Source organism: Scyliorhinus canicula, chromosome 17 (assembly GCF_902713615.1).
Source record: "Scyliorhinus canicula chromosome 17, sScyCan1.1, whole genome shotgun sequence".
Classification (NCBI taxonomy): Eukaryota; Metazoa; Chordata; class Chondrichthyes; order Carcharhiniformes; family Scyliorhinidae; genus Scyliorhinus; species Scyliorhinus canicula.
This window is the reverse complement of record NC_052162.1, coordinates 90,487,357-90,502,047: the sequence shown is the minus strand read 5'-3', so window position 1 is coordinate 90,502,047 and position 14,691 is coordinate 90,487,357. Positions and strand designations below refer to the sequence as shown.

General features: G+C 48.0%; 1 protein-coding gene across 2 annotated transcripts in view; it reads left to right on the top strand.

Moving 5' to 3' along the window:
- The window catches only part of LOC119952286 (sodium- and chloride-dependent neutral and basic amino acid transporter B(0+)-like), a 212,114-nt gene that overhangs the window by 43,329 nt on the left and 154,094 nt on the right, over window positions 1–14,691 (top strand). The window contains exon 4 of one of the 2 annotated variants that reach the window (XM_038775912.1): window positions 11,803–11,964. In XM_038775912.1, the coding sequence (XP_038631840.1) occupies window positions 11,803–11,964 (162 nt within the window). Of the gene's footprint in view, window positions 1–11,796; window positions 11,965–14,691 lie in introns of both variants that reach the window. The other variant, XM_038775911.1, reaches the window with a different exon arrangement.

Below are 14,691 nucleotides of genomic sequence, written 5' to 3'. Positions count from 1 at the left end.
TGTTCATGCCCTCCTACGCTCCTTTAATTTCTCCCTTCAACGGACACTCACCTACATATATTCGCCTCCAGTAACTTGAACCTTATTATCTCATGTGGTCACTCAACTATAATTGTGCTCATCATCGATAAGGCCAGCTCATTACATTTCCTTGTGCTGAACTCTGCTAACATCTGCCTTCCTCCTTCCAAACCCACTTCCTTCTGTGTTCACTCGTGTAAAGAATCATCTTCCAATTTACTAACAACTGCACTTCCAAATTTCCAATTATATGGCCATTGGTTCTCCATTCATCATGACATATGTGTAACCAACAATATGTCACCTTTTGATTCTCTTGACCCCATTGAAACTATTACTCTGTCTCTCTCCCACACTGGGCAATTTCCCAAGAGACTCCCCGGGCGCGATTCTCCGCCCCCCACGACGGGTCGGAGAATAGCGGGAGGGCCTTCCCGACATTTTTCCCGACCTCCCGCTATTCTCTCTCCCCCCCCCCCATGGCCGCCCCACGACACGAATCGCTGCTCGCCGTTTTTTTACGGCGAGCAGCGATTCTCCCCTGGCCGATGGGCCAATTTCCAAGGCCTTTACGGCCGTTTTCACGAACTGCAACACACCTGCTCTCACAGTTCGTGAAAACGGCCGCAAAGTGCCGTTCTGGGGAACCATGGCACCGATTCTCCGCCCCCCAAGGGTGCCATGGGCCCACGATTGGTGGGCACCGATCGCGGGCAGCGGGTACGTACCCCGCGCACTCTTTGTTACTCCGCCGCCCCGCTGGATCAATCCGTGGGGCGGCTGAGGGGCATAACGGCCTGCGCATGCGCGGGTTTCACGCATATGCGTGATGACGTCATCCGCGCATGCGCGGGTTGGAGTCGTCCAATCCGCGCTTGCGCGGCTGACGTCATCAGATGCGTCAGCCGTCGCTAACTTCGGCGTGCGGGCTTAGCAAAATTCATTAAGCCCGCGATGCCGGAGTTCACGGGGCCCCACTGCTAGCCCCGACCGGGGAGCAGAATCGGGTCCCGGGAGGGGGCGCGGAGGCTGCCGTGGAACACGGCCGGTTTCACGGCAGCCTTTACGACTCTCCGCATTTGCGGAGAATCGCGCCCCCCATTTCTGTTCCCTTCAGTCCAAAGCATACAATCTTGACTGTTTATGGCAGGTAGAAAGTTTAACCATTTATCAGCATATCACTCTGGACCTGGTTCCTGCTCTTCACTTCTAAAACTGCTCATTATTCCTTAATTGTCAAAGATTGTAAAGATAACACCTGGGTGCACTTTTCCAATACAAACTGTCTTGTTAAACCCCTCCCCTGTATCCTCCACATTCTGTTCCAGGGAGGAACTAGTGTTGTGGTCATGTCACTGGACTAGCAATCTGGAGACCCAGAATGAATCTCACCACGTTAGATGGTAAAATTCGAATTAAAAACCCTGCGACTAAAAGTCTAAAGATGACAATTAAACCATTGCTGATTGTTGCAGAAACCCACCTGGTTCACTCATGTCATTCAGGGAAGGAAATCTGCCACCCTCACCCGGTCTGGTCCCCACCCCCCCAAAAAGGACAACTAGGGATGGACAATAAATGCTTGCTCCAGTCGCACATCCCATTAAATAATTTTTTAATGAACAGGTGCTTCATTAACATCTTTGTCAATCAGCTGCCTCTACTGTACCTCTCTCTTGCCTGAGCCCATCAAGCCACACTTCCCCTAAGGTTCAACTATGTCTTAGCTCTGAGCTCACATCATTCCCTCGTTTCTCACTTTTTTATCGTTCATGGGCGTTTCTGGCTGGGTCAGTATTTATTGCCCATCCCTGAGGGCATTTAAGAGTCAACCACATTGCTGTGGATCTCGAGTCTCATGTAGGCCAGACCAGGTAAGGACAACAGATTCTTTCCCGAAAGGGCATTGCTGAAACAGATGGATTTCTGCATGGTCATCATGAAACTTTACATTCCAGATTTTATTCAATTCAAAGTACACCATCTGCCACGGTGGGATTCAAACCCAGTTCCCCAGAGCATGGGTCTCTGGATTACTAGTCCAGTGACAATATTACGTGTGGCCGATTAGTAACTGATTCCTCTGACGAACATCCTGAGATCAATTATATGATAATTGTTTCTATTTATATTGGAAACTGATTTCCACAGATTCCTCTCCAAGTTCAGAAAAATAGTTGACTGGTTCTCTTCACGCTTATTTCATACATAATATTTATTTGGATTGCTTTGAATTTTTGCCACAATACAACATCTAAATTCCAAATTTGCTGAACTCTAAATTATTATGTTTATTAAAAAAAATTTAAATTTATATAGTGACTTTCATAAACCAAAAAGATTTAAGTGAACAGCGGATGGAAAAGGCATTCAAGGTTTTGTGAGGGCCATGAAAAATCCAGCACGGGTTTGTAGCATCAAGATAAATAACTTTATTTACAATTACATATATACTTTTTTTAAAAACGTATTGTATTACAAACATGTATCAAAACAGGTTACAGCGAATAAACACCCCAGGAAACATACTTCCCAACAATCAACTTTACAGTCTGTACAGATTTTTCTCCTTTCTCACCCCCCCTCCCGTGACGAACAGCCTCTCAAACATCCCTTACCTTTCCTCAAACCTCCCTGAAGAGCCCCTTAGCTCATACTTTATCTTCTCTAATCGCAGGAAGTCATACAGATCACCCAACCAAGCCGCTACCCCCGGTGGTGATGCCGACCGCCACGCCAGCAAAATTCGTCGCCATGCAATCAGAGAGGCGAAGGCCAAGACATCGGCCTTCCTCCTCTCCATGAGCTCCAACTTCTCTGAAACTCCAAATATCGCCACCAAACAGTCCTGGTCCACCTCCTCCTCCACTACCCTGGCAAAGACCGCGAACACCCCCGCCCAGAATCTTCCCAATTTTTCGCAACCCCAAAACATGTGCACGTTATTCGCTGGCCCCTGCCCACACCTCTCACACTCATCTGCTACCCCTGAAAGAACCCACTCATTCTCGCCAGAATCATAGGCACCCTGTGCACCACCTTAAACTGTATCAGGTTCATCCTTGCACAAGAGGAGGTGCCGTTTACCCTACGCAGTGCCTCACTCCATACTCCCCAATTGATCTCCCCTCCCAACTCTACTTCCCATTCCTCCTTGATCTTCACCACCCACTCGCCACCTGCTCCCCCAGCCACTTGTAGATATCCCCAATTCGACCCACCCCTTCCACATCCAGAAGCAGCAGTCACTCCAGCAGGGTGTATCCCGGCAACCGAGGGAACCTCCTCCAGATCTTTCGCGCAAAGTCCCAAACTTGCAGATACCTGAACTCACTCCCCCTCGCAGCTCTACCCTCTCCCTTAGCGAACTCTTCTTCCCAATACAGATCCCTCACCTTGAGCAGCCCCACTTCCCTCCATCTCTTGTATACACTATCCATCCCCCCAACTCAAACCCATGATTCTCGCACAGCGGCGTTAGCACCAACATCCCTTCCACCCTAAAATGCCTCCTCAACTGATTCTGTATCTTCACTGAGGACTGCAACACCGGACTCTTTGAATACCTACTTGGAGCCATTGGCAACGCAGTCATAACCATAGCCCTCAAACTAGACCCCTTACAAGATTCCTCCTCCATCCTAACCCATTCTACCCCTTCTTCCCACCACCGCCGCTCCTTGTCCACATTCACCACCCAATAATAATGAATCAAGTTTAGCAACGCCAACCACCCCCCGCTACCTCTGCCTCTATAGCAGGGTCCTTCCCACCCTTGACACCTTCCTGCCCATACAAAGTCAGAAATACTCGTGTCCACTTTCCAAAAAAGGGCCTTTGGTATAAAGATCGGGAGAGCTTGAAAAATAAACAAGAACCTCGGCAGAATATTCATTTCCATCATTTGGAACCTCCCTGCCAGCGTTAAGTACAGTGTATCCCACCTCATAAGATCCTTCCGAGCCTCCTCCACCAGCTTCGTAAGTTCCACTTATGGAGCCTGGTCCATTCCCTCGTTACCTGAATCTCCAAATACCTAAACCTGTCCCTCGCTACCGGAAATGGCATCCCCCCTAAATTAGCCCGCTGTGCCAGCTCATTCACCGGGAATAACTCGCTTTTCCCGACATTCAGCTTGTATCCGTAGAACCTTCCAAATCTCCGCAGCAGGCCCATAATCCTTCCCAAACTCTCCAATGGATCCGAAACATACAGCAAGAGGTCATCGGCATGGAGCAACAGCAGATGCTCCCTCTGTCCCCTCATAACCCTTGCCACTCTGCAGACCCCCTGAGAACCATCGCCAATGGCTTTATGGCTTGCGCAAACAGCAGTGGTGACAGCTGGCGCACCTGCCTCGTACCCCTGTGTAAGTCGAAGCTTTGTGAGCTCATTTTATTCGTCCTCACTCTAAGGCAGCACGGTGGCCTAGTGGTTAGCACAACCGCCTCACGGCGCTGAGGTCCCAGGTTCGATCCCGGCTCTGGGTCACTGTCCGTGTGGAGTTTGCACATTCTCCCCGTGTCTGCGTGGGTTTCACCCCCACAACCCAAAAAATGTGCAGAGTAGGTGGATTGGCCACGCTAAATTGCCCCTTAATTGGAAAAAATAATTGGGTAATCTAAATTTATAAAAATAAAAAAATAAAAATTCGTCCTCACTCTTGCCTTGGTGCCACATACAGCAACTGTACCCACGGTTCATACCCAAACCTTCCCAAAACCTCGAACAACTACCCAATTTCTGCCTTCTCCGTGTCCATGGACACCACCATCTCTGGTGTCAGAGCCCCCGACGGATCACCACATTCAACAACTCGCGAGCTGCCTGCCCTTCACAAAGCCGGTGGACACACTCCTCCATCCTCCCCGTCAACAACTGAGTCAATACTTTCACATCCTTATTCAATAGTGATATAGGCCGCTATGACCCACTTTCCACCTGGTCCTTCCCCTTTTTCGGGATTAGCATGATTACTGCCTGCGTCATCGTCTCCGGCAACTCCCCTTTCTCCAGTGCTTCATTAAATGCCCCAACAGATGTGGTGCCAGGTCCGTTGCAAATTCCTTATAAAATTCCGCCGGTACCCAGCCGGCCCAGGGGCCTTCCCCGACTTCATACCCCTGATACTATCCAGCATCTCCCTCAGCTCCAGGGGCTGCTTCAACGCCTGCCCTTGGCTTCCTCCACCTGGGGAAATTCCAGCTTGTCCAGAAACCACCCCATGTCCCCCTCTTCTCCTCTCAGGTCTGCCTCATAAAGTCCCTGGTAGTACTCCCAATGCCTCATTTAGCTTCCCTGGATCTGACACCACATCCCCAGTCCATATCTTCAATATTTCGGCACGCCAAGCTCTTTACCAAACTCGACACCTCAAAAGCACAGTAGCCTTGTGGATAGCACAATTGCTTCACAGCTCCAGGGTCCCAGGTTCGATTCCGGCTTGGGTCACTGTCTGTGCGGAGTCTGCACATCCTCCCCGTGTGTGCGTGGGTTTCCTCCAGGTGCTCCGGTGTCCTCCCACAGTCCAAAGATGTGCAGGTTAGGTGGATTGGCCATGATAAATTGCCCTTAGTGTCCAAAATTGCCTTTAGTGTTGGGTGGGGTTACTGGGTTATGGGGATAAGGTGGAGGTGTTGACCTTGGGTAGGGTGCTCGTTCCAAGAGCCGGTGCAGACTCGATGGGCCGAATGGCCTCCTTCTGCACTGTAAATTCTATGATTCTATGAAAAGGATTCTGGTAAATCCAGCTTGATGAATCCAGCAGGAAACTCTGGACGTTCAATACCCCCTTTGGAAGATATTGCTACAACAGGATGCCGTTTGGGATCATCTTGGCGTCAGAAGTGTTTCAGAGGATCACGGAATAAATGATGGAAGGGATTGAAGGTGTCTGCGTCTATGTCGATGACATAATCATCTGGTCCACCACCCCGCAGGAGCACGTTATTCGCTTCCAGCGCGTCTTCAGACGCATACATGAACATGGCCTCCGCCTCAACAGAGCCAAGTGCTCTTTCGGTCAGACAGATAACAAGTTCCAAGGGGACCACTTCTCCCAATTGGGTGTGCAGCCGGATGCGGACAAGGTAGCTGCCATCACAGCTATGAGAACGCCAGAAGACAAGAAGGCGGTCCTCCGGTTTTTGGGGCTGGTGAATTTTTTAGGGACGTTCATACCTAACCTCACCTCTCATACCACGGCTCTCAGGAACCTGGTCAGGAAGACGACAGACTTCCAGTGGCTCCCTGCCCACGAGCGAGAATGGAGGGAACTCAAAGCTAAACTAACCATGGCCCAGGTCCTGGCTTTCTTTGATCCAGCAAAGGAGACCAAAATTTTGACAGATGCCAGTCAGTCCGGCATTGGAGCCGTGCTTCTGCAATGTGATGAGGCCTCGTCATGGGCTCCCGTTGCGTATGCATTGCGGGCGATGACCCCCACGGAGCAGCGCTACGTGCAGATAGAAAAGGAGTGCCTGGACCTTCTGACCGGTGTTCTGAAATTTTACGATTATGTCTACGGGCTTCCCCGATGAACGTCTTTTCCAAATTCGCTGCGAAACGGCGGCTGACCCCCCCGCTGCATTGTGTCATGCGCCACCTGACGGACGGGTGGCTCAAGGGCCAATGCCCTCAGTTCTATAATATCAGAGACGATTTGGCAGTAGTTGATGGGGTTCTTCTGAAGCTGGACCGCTTTGTCATCCCGCATAGCATGCGCCAGCTTGTCCTGGAACAGTTACACGAGGGCCATCTGGGCGTGGAGATGTGTCGCCGACTGGCCCGGTATCAATGAAGACATCGCCAACGCAGTGCTCAATTGCCCCACCTGTCAGCGCTTTCAGCTAGCCCAACCACGAGAGACACTGAAGCCCCATGAGTTGGTCACATCACCTTGGACCAAGGTGGGCATCGACCTGTTCCACATGCTGGGTAGAGATTATGTCCTGATCGTGGACTACTTTTCAAATTACCCGGAGGTGATACGGTTGCACGACCTCACTTCATCCCCAGTCATTCGGGCGTGCAAAGGAACCTTTGCTCGACACGGCATCCCGCCCACGGTGATGTTGGACAATGGCGCCTGCTTCACCAGCCAGGAATGGTCCAGCTTTGCCCGGCGGTACAATTTTGCCCATGTGACGTCCAGTCCCCTGTACCCCAATCCAACGGCAAAGCGGAGAAGGGAGTACACATTGTCAAGAGGCTCCTATGCAAGGCTGCCGATGCTGGGTCTGATTTCTATCTTGCCTTGCTGGCCTAAAGCTCCGCCCCACTGCCCACTGGCCTGTCACCAGCCCAACTACTCATGATTCGCACCCTGAGGACGACGGCGCCGTCCATCCATGTGCCAAATCTCGACCATGTGCCGGTTCTTGGCAAAGTGCAGATGTCTCGTGCGCAGCACAAGGCGGCTCATGACTCCCGGGCTGCTGATCTCCCCGCTCTCACTCCAGATGACAATATTCACGTCCATCTCTCGGATGGTGGCTGGTCTGCAACCGCTGTTGCCCTGACGCAGGTGGCCCCCCGCTCATTCCTGGTTCGGCTACCAGATGGCTCTATTCTGCGCCGCAATCGACGCGCCCTTCGCCTCGTTCCACGCTCGCCACGTGATCCTCCAGTGTTGCCTCACTCCCCTGCCGACTCTGCCACGGACTATGCAGAGCTTCCTGTCACTCTGCCTGCCCCTGACTGTGATGCAGTCCAGCCCACTCCTGAACTGGCAGCTCCCGACCCACCCTTGAGGCAGTCAACCAGAATTTGTCGCCCACCTCAGAGACTAAACTTGTGAACTTTACAAATTTATGGGCTCTCTGACTTGTTTCATTGACTTGTTTTATCGTTTTCCTGGTTTGCATATAATGTTTTTCTCGTTCCTCTTGTTGCATACTGTTTCTCTGCACCGGGCACCTTCCCTTGCAAATAGCTTAGTTTTCATGCACATAGTCCTGTAAATATGTCTTCGCACCCCACACGTAGTTAGGAACATTATCAACACATTATTTATTGCCACAAACATATATTTTTTTAAAAACGAGGGATGTCATAATATACACCAGTATATCATGGTGCAGACACACACACTGATGGACATACAATAGGACCAATCAACATGCATAACACCACAGCCAATCATCAGTTAGAGCACACTCACTCTAAAGACAGAGGGCATCAGTTTTCCCGCTCATTCGGGATGCAGCCTTTCAGAAGTACAATAACTTACAGCTTACAGCATAGATCCTCACCATGTGCTGAGTGATTAGACTGGTTAGGATAGGCACAGGTCTTTAGTTAATCTAACATCGTGTTAACCCACAGTAGGAGTATGTTCAACAGTTTATAGTTTAATAAAATAATGTTGTACTATTTTAAGTGTTGCTGGCCCGTATGTGTTCCACGGATCCAGAGCACCCAACACATCAGAATGGAGCAGTTCGGATATGGCATTTGCATCTTCAGGAACCTCGCAAACTCCTCACTTGTGAAAGGAGTGCCGTTGTCCGTGACGAGCCCCTCGGGGAGGCCATGTGTACTGAAAGATAAACACATCTTCTCGATCATTGCGCAGGAAGTTGTGCCTACCATTTAATGCACCACTAGCCATTTGGATTGAGCATCGATTAATAAAGGGAACATGGATCCTTGAAAAGGGCAAGCGATATACGCATGCAGGCACGGCCAAGGATGCCCTGGCCATTCCCAGTGACGTAGGGGCACGCCCAGTGGACGCTTCTGATGCTCCTGGCAAATGGAGCAGTTTTGGGCCACCTTCACAATGTTAGCATCAAGGCCTGGCCACCAGACATAACTCCGGGCTAACATTTTCATCTTGGTCACACCCGGATGCCCAATGTCCAAGTCCTTTAGTATCAGCTCCTATCCTTTTTCCGGAATGACCACACACATTCCCCACACTAAATTCTGACAGTTTGGAGGAAAATGCCCGCAACTCGCCTGGGAGCTGTCTATGCTGCCCACCAAAAAGGACTATGTGCCGAACCTTTAACAGGACCGGATCCGCCTGGATCCACTCACAGATCACAGGTCATGGGGTTCGACATGGGGCCCGTCGACAAAGACAATCAGCTCAGTGCATCGGCATTCACTATCTGGATCCCTGGCTTATGCTCGAGAGAATACCAGGAGGCAGCGAGCAACTAAGCCCAGTGTTGGATCCGTGCGGAGGCAATGGGCGGAATTGGCTTAACCTCTCGGGAAAAGTCTAAGCAGCAGCTTATGATCAGTCACGATAGTGAAGTGGAGCCATAAACATTCTGGTGGAAGCGTTTCAGCGCAAAGACCACCGCCAGGTCCTCCTTCTCGATCTGCGAGTACATCTTTTCCGCTGCAGTCAATTTGCGGGAGAGAAAGCTATCGGCCGCTCGGCTCCGTACTCCATCTTGTGGGCCAGGACGGCCCCAATACCATATGGGGATGCATTATACGTGATGAACTTTTCAGAATCATAGTTGTTGGTAACCCAGACAACGACAATTGCTGTTTCACCTGCTGGAAAGCGGTTTCTTGTGGCTGACCCCAAACCCAGGTGTGATTCTTCTTTAACAGAAGGGGCCAGCGTGGTTGCCAGATTGGGGAGGAACTTCCCGTTATAGTTTATGAGGCCGAGAAAAGAACAAAGATGTGAAGTGTCAATCCGGGCAGGGGCCTGTTGAATTGCACGCACCTTCTGTGCAACGGGGTGCACACTTTCGAAGTCCACCCAATCGCCCGGTAGACAAACTTTGTATGATGTAAACGGACTCCAGCCTCTGAGAAGCGAATAAGGACAGCCTCCAAAGTTTCCAAATGTTCTTGTTCTAACGTCCCCGTAATAAAAACGCCGTCTAAGTAAACAACAACACATGGTAAACCACTCAAGATGCCCTCCATGACGCAGGCAGAGGATACGCCAAAGGTCCCTGTGTGTATTAATAGTTACATATGACGTAACTGTAAGTAGGCGTGACTCGTTTCTAATTACCTGAACGAGGGTCTGCCTGCAAGCTTTGAGTAGAGATCTTCAATGGATATCAGTCGAGCCGGGAAGCCGTATTCACTAAGTTTATAGTCGCCACACAAGCAAACGGTGGCATCTGGCTTCATTACCGGTACAACTGGCGCTGCCCAGTTGTCGAAATGGACGGGCCTGATAATACCCAAGAACTCCAAATGAGTGAGCTCCGCTTCTACCTTCTCAAGCAAAGCGTAAGGCACCGGGCACGTCCTGAAATAGCACGGCGTGGCTCCTGTCAACCTGGATATGGGCTACGGCCCATTTTAACGTCCCCAAACCGGGATGGAAAATATCTGGGTACCATCCTAGTACCTCCGTCAACGCTCCAGAACCTGTTTGAAGAATATGCTGCCACTATAGCCACAAATGACGCAAGCAGTCCCACCTCAACAGAATGGGCCCATGGCCGAGCACCACGATAAGTGGGAAACCTCCTCCTGGAGTCCATAAGCAACAGAGGTAATCGTAGTTCCAGCAATGTCCAATGGTTCCTTCGTGTAGGTGGCCAACCTAGTCTGTGCATCGGTCAATTTAAGGGTCTGTATACCCTGCTTGATGTGGTCGAATGTCCTCTGGGCAATCACGGAGACCACTTTAACCCACATCGTCAGTTTTGTGAGGTTGATGAAGAATCCAGCACGAGTTTGTAGCATTGAAAGAAATAACTATATTTACAATTACATATATACAACAGCAAGAGTACTCCATCACTGCTCTCTCCTCCCTAGCTCATTCCACACTGGCCTCCTCTACTTATGCAGGTGACTCTGCCAATGCTTTCTCTGCTTTCCTCATTGAGGGAGCTCATACTAAGGATTGTGGGATAGGCAATAGTAGTCCGCAGCCAGTAGTAATTAGGCAGGTTATAGCACAAGGTGTGAATTCTCCGCACTCCCCGGCAGCTTGTTCCTCAGTGGTGTGCTGACACCAGCAGTGTGATTCTCCATTCTATCCTCCGGCCAATGGGATTTTCCATTGGGGACACCCCACACTGGCTGATCAGCTATGGTCATTTTAATGGTGGAGCAGGATCGACGAGCTGAATGGTCTACTCCTGTTCCTATGTCCCAAATCATAGAACAGCTATTGAAGTACTTGTGAAGTGTAATGTTGGAAACACAGCAGTCAGTTTGCACACAATTGGCTCCCAAAAATAGCAATGTAATGATAATTTGATCTTTTTTTTGTGATGATGAATGAGCGATAAAGTAGTGCCATGAGATTTCTTATATCCAACTGAGAGAACAGATGGACCTAATTTTAATATCTTATCCAATAAGCAGACCTCCAAAATTGCAGCAATCTCTTGCTTCTGCATCGGAATGTCTTTTCATATTTTTATGCTCAAGTATTTGAACCACGACTTGCTGATTCCGAGGCGAGAGTGCAGTGAACTGAGCCTCAGTTAAAATTAATAAACATTAAAATTGCAGTTAAGTAAAGCTATAAGATAATATGGTGTATTTAAATCCCCCCCCCCCCAACCCCCACAACGCTCTCACCACAAAGACTCCATACACCATCCAGCTTCCCACTCTTTCACTGAGATGCTCTCCTCCTGCTCTCTCAGTTCACACTGGCTTCCTGCCCTCAACCTCAATTCAATTTGTCATTCTTTTCCTTCTCGTTCGGTAGACAAGTAGAACAATTGTAAAGAAATAAAATGTTTATCTGACCACCCGAATACATGAAAACATACAATGAATTCAAGTGAATGTCTTTTAATTTTTATTTACTTCTCAATCCTTTTCAAGGTATAGGCGTCACCATGGTCCTTATGTCATCAGTTGTGTCCATTTACTACAATGTCATAATTGGCTACAGCATGTACTACATGTTTGCCTCTTTCCAATCGCCCCTGCCGTGGACAGACTGCTTCAGTTGGTGGGGCGCAGATGAAACATGCAGCAGGACTCCCAAAGGTACTGTCTGAATGTCTATTGGGTAAACAGAGACTGACTCTTCAATTTTCATTGTTTTGGTCTGATGACGAGAGATACATGAACAATGGTTTCAATAGCTTTCATCATTTTAACTGCACAGAAGGCATCTCAAGTTGCAAAAGACAGAAATAGTTTGTGACTGGCAATAACCTTTTAAATTTGAATGTTGGGCTTTGTAAAACCTGCTTGCCTCGATAAATATTTCCTGTGCTATGAAAGTGGACAGATCAATTTGAAAATCTCACTGTCACTGGTACCTGTGAATTTCTAAGAAAATGCTTGTTCCAATTAAGTTATTGCATAGAAAATATACATATAAGCCTATTAGAATGTCTGTCATTTGTTTAGTTGTTATTTCATAACATAAAAGAGCAATATTTTTGATTTAATATGACATTTATCACTTTCAGAGACTGAAATAAATAGTGGGGGGAGAATTAGAAAATCAAAGTGAAAGGAGAAGGTAGAAGTGCAGGTTAATGACGAGGACTTTAAACTAGTTAAAGGAGCTGAGGGTTTAGGAGAGGTTACTAAAGTTTCCAGAACACTTAATAGAACACAGAGGACAGAAGGTGGCAGGAATCTAAATTCAGGCAGAGCAATAAAGGGGACAAATATGAGAAGGGGGCAGTCACTGTAGGATTGATGGTGTTGTACCTAAATGCGCACAGTACATGGAACAAGGTTAATGAGCTTGTTGCACACATTGAAATTGGCCAGTACGATGATGTGGGCATCTCAGAGGCATGGCTGCAAGGGGATCGGGGCTGGGATCTAAATATCTAAGGGTATGAGTCCTCTCAAAAGGAGAGGCAGATGGGCAGAGGGGGCAAGGTTGCATCTTTTATAAGGAATTAAATCAATAGCAAGTAGCGATATAGGATTGGAAGGCATAGAATCTGTGTGGGTTGAGTTGAGGAATCGGAAAGGAAAAAGGACCCTGATGGGAGTTCTGTGCAGGCCCCCTAGCAGTAGTCAGGGTGCGGGGCAGAAAATAAATCAGGAGATAGAAAAGGCATATAAGAAAGGCAATATTACAATAATCATGGGGAACTTCAATATGTAGGTGGACTGGGAAAATCAGGTTGGTAGTGTATTCTAAGAAAAGGAATTTGTGGAATGCCTATGAGATGGGGTATTTTGGAGCAGCTTGTGGTAGAGCCCACTGGGGATAAAGCAAATCTGGATTTGGTGATGTGTAATGAGGCAGACCTGATTAGTGTACTTAAGATGGGCGGCACAATAGCACAGTGGTTAGCACTATTGCTTCACAGTGCCAGGGTCCCAGGTTCGATTCCCGGCTTGAGTCTGCATGTTCTCCCTGTGTCTGCGTGGGTTTCCTCTGCGGAGGTCCTCCGGTTTCCTCCCACAAGTCCTGAAAGACGTACTGTTAGGTGAATTGGACATTTTAAATTCTCCCTCTGTGTACCCGAACAGGCAACGGAATGTGGCAACTAGGGGCTTTTCCACAGTAACTTCATTACAGTGTTAATGTAAGCCTACTTGTGACAATAATAAAGATTATTATAGGTGAAGGAACACTTAGGGGGCAGTTTAAGAGGGAGAAACTAGAATTAGATGCAACAGTATTACAATTGAATAAAGGAAACAACAAAGACATGAGGGAAGAGCTGACTAGAGTTGATCAGAAGGGGAGCCTAGCAGGGAAGACAGTGGAACAGCAGTAGCAGGAGTTTTCGGGGGCTATTCTGGAGGTACAACAGAAATTCATCCCAAGGAGGAGGAAACATGCGCAGGGGAGAATGGGCCATCTAAGGCTGACGAAGGAAGTAAAAGGTAGCATAAAAGCTAAACAAAAAGTATACAATGTGGTGAGGATTATTGGGAAACAGCACAGTAGCACCGGTAGGGCGGAGAAAATGAAATATGAGTGTAATCTAGCTGGTAATATAAAGGAAGATAGCGAGAGCTTTTTTCCAAACATCAAAGGTAAGGGAGAGGCAAGAATAGACATTGGGCTGTTATATTACTCTTTGGTAATGTATTGTATAATTCAGAATGGTCTGATGATGTGATTATAAAGAAATCACCAATCTCTAACTCAAAGCTGATTTATTGAATGATGATTAATTAATATTGAGTTTGCACATCCACGGAACTATAACTAGTAATAAAGTAATCTATATTTAAGGAATAACTAATTAAACTACATGTGCTGCTTCTATCTAATCTTAACTATGCTGTGATCTATCTCTCTCTGTTGCTAACACTCTACTGACTAGTACCCAAGATTCCTTGATTTCTTATATTTATACTGGGAACTAGTGGTGCCCTCTAGTGGTTGTATTACACTGAGATGTAATAATTATCCCTTTACTTGTCTGCATATATGCATATCATTACATGGACCACTGGAAAATGAGGCTGGAGAAGTAGTAATAGGAAACAAAGAACTGGCAGAGGAACTGAATAGTTGCTTTGCATCAGTCTTCACGGTGGAAGATACCAGTAGGATACCAGAACTTCAGGAGAATCAGGGTGTAGAGGTGAATGTAGTGGCCATCACTAAGGAGCAGTTATGGGGAAACTGAAACATCTGAAGGTGGATAAATCACTTGGACTAAAGGGTTCTAAAGGAGATAGCTGAGGAGATTGTGGAGGCATTGGTGATGATCTTTCAGGAATCACTGGAGGCAGGGAACGTCCTAGAGGACTGGAAAATGGCTTATGTAACAGCCCTGTTAA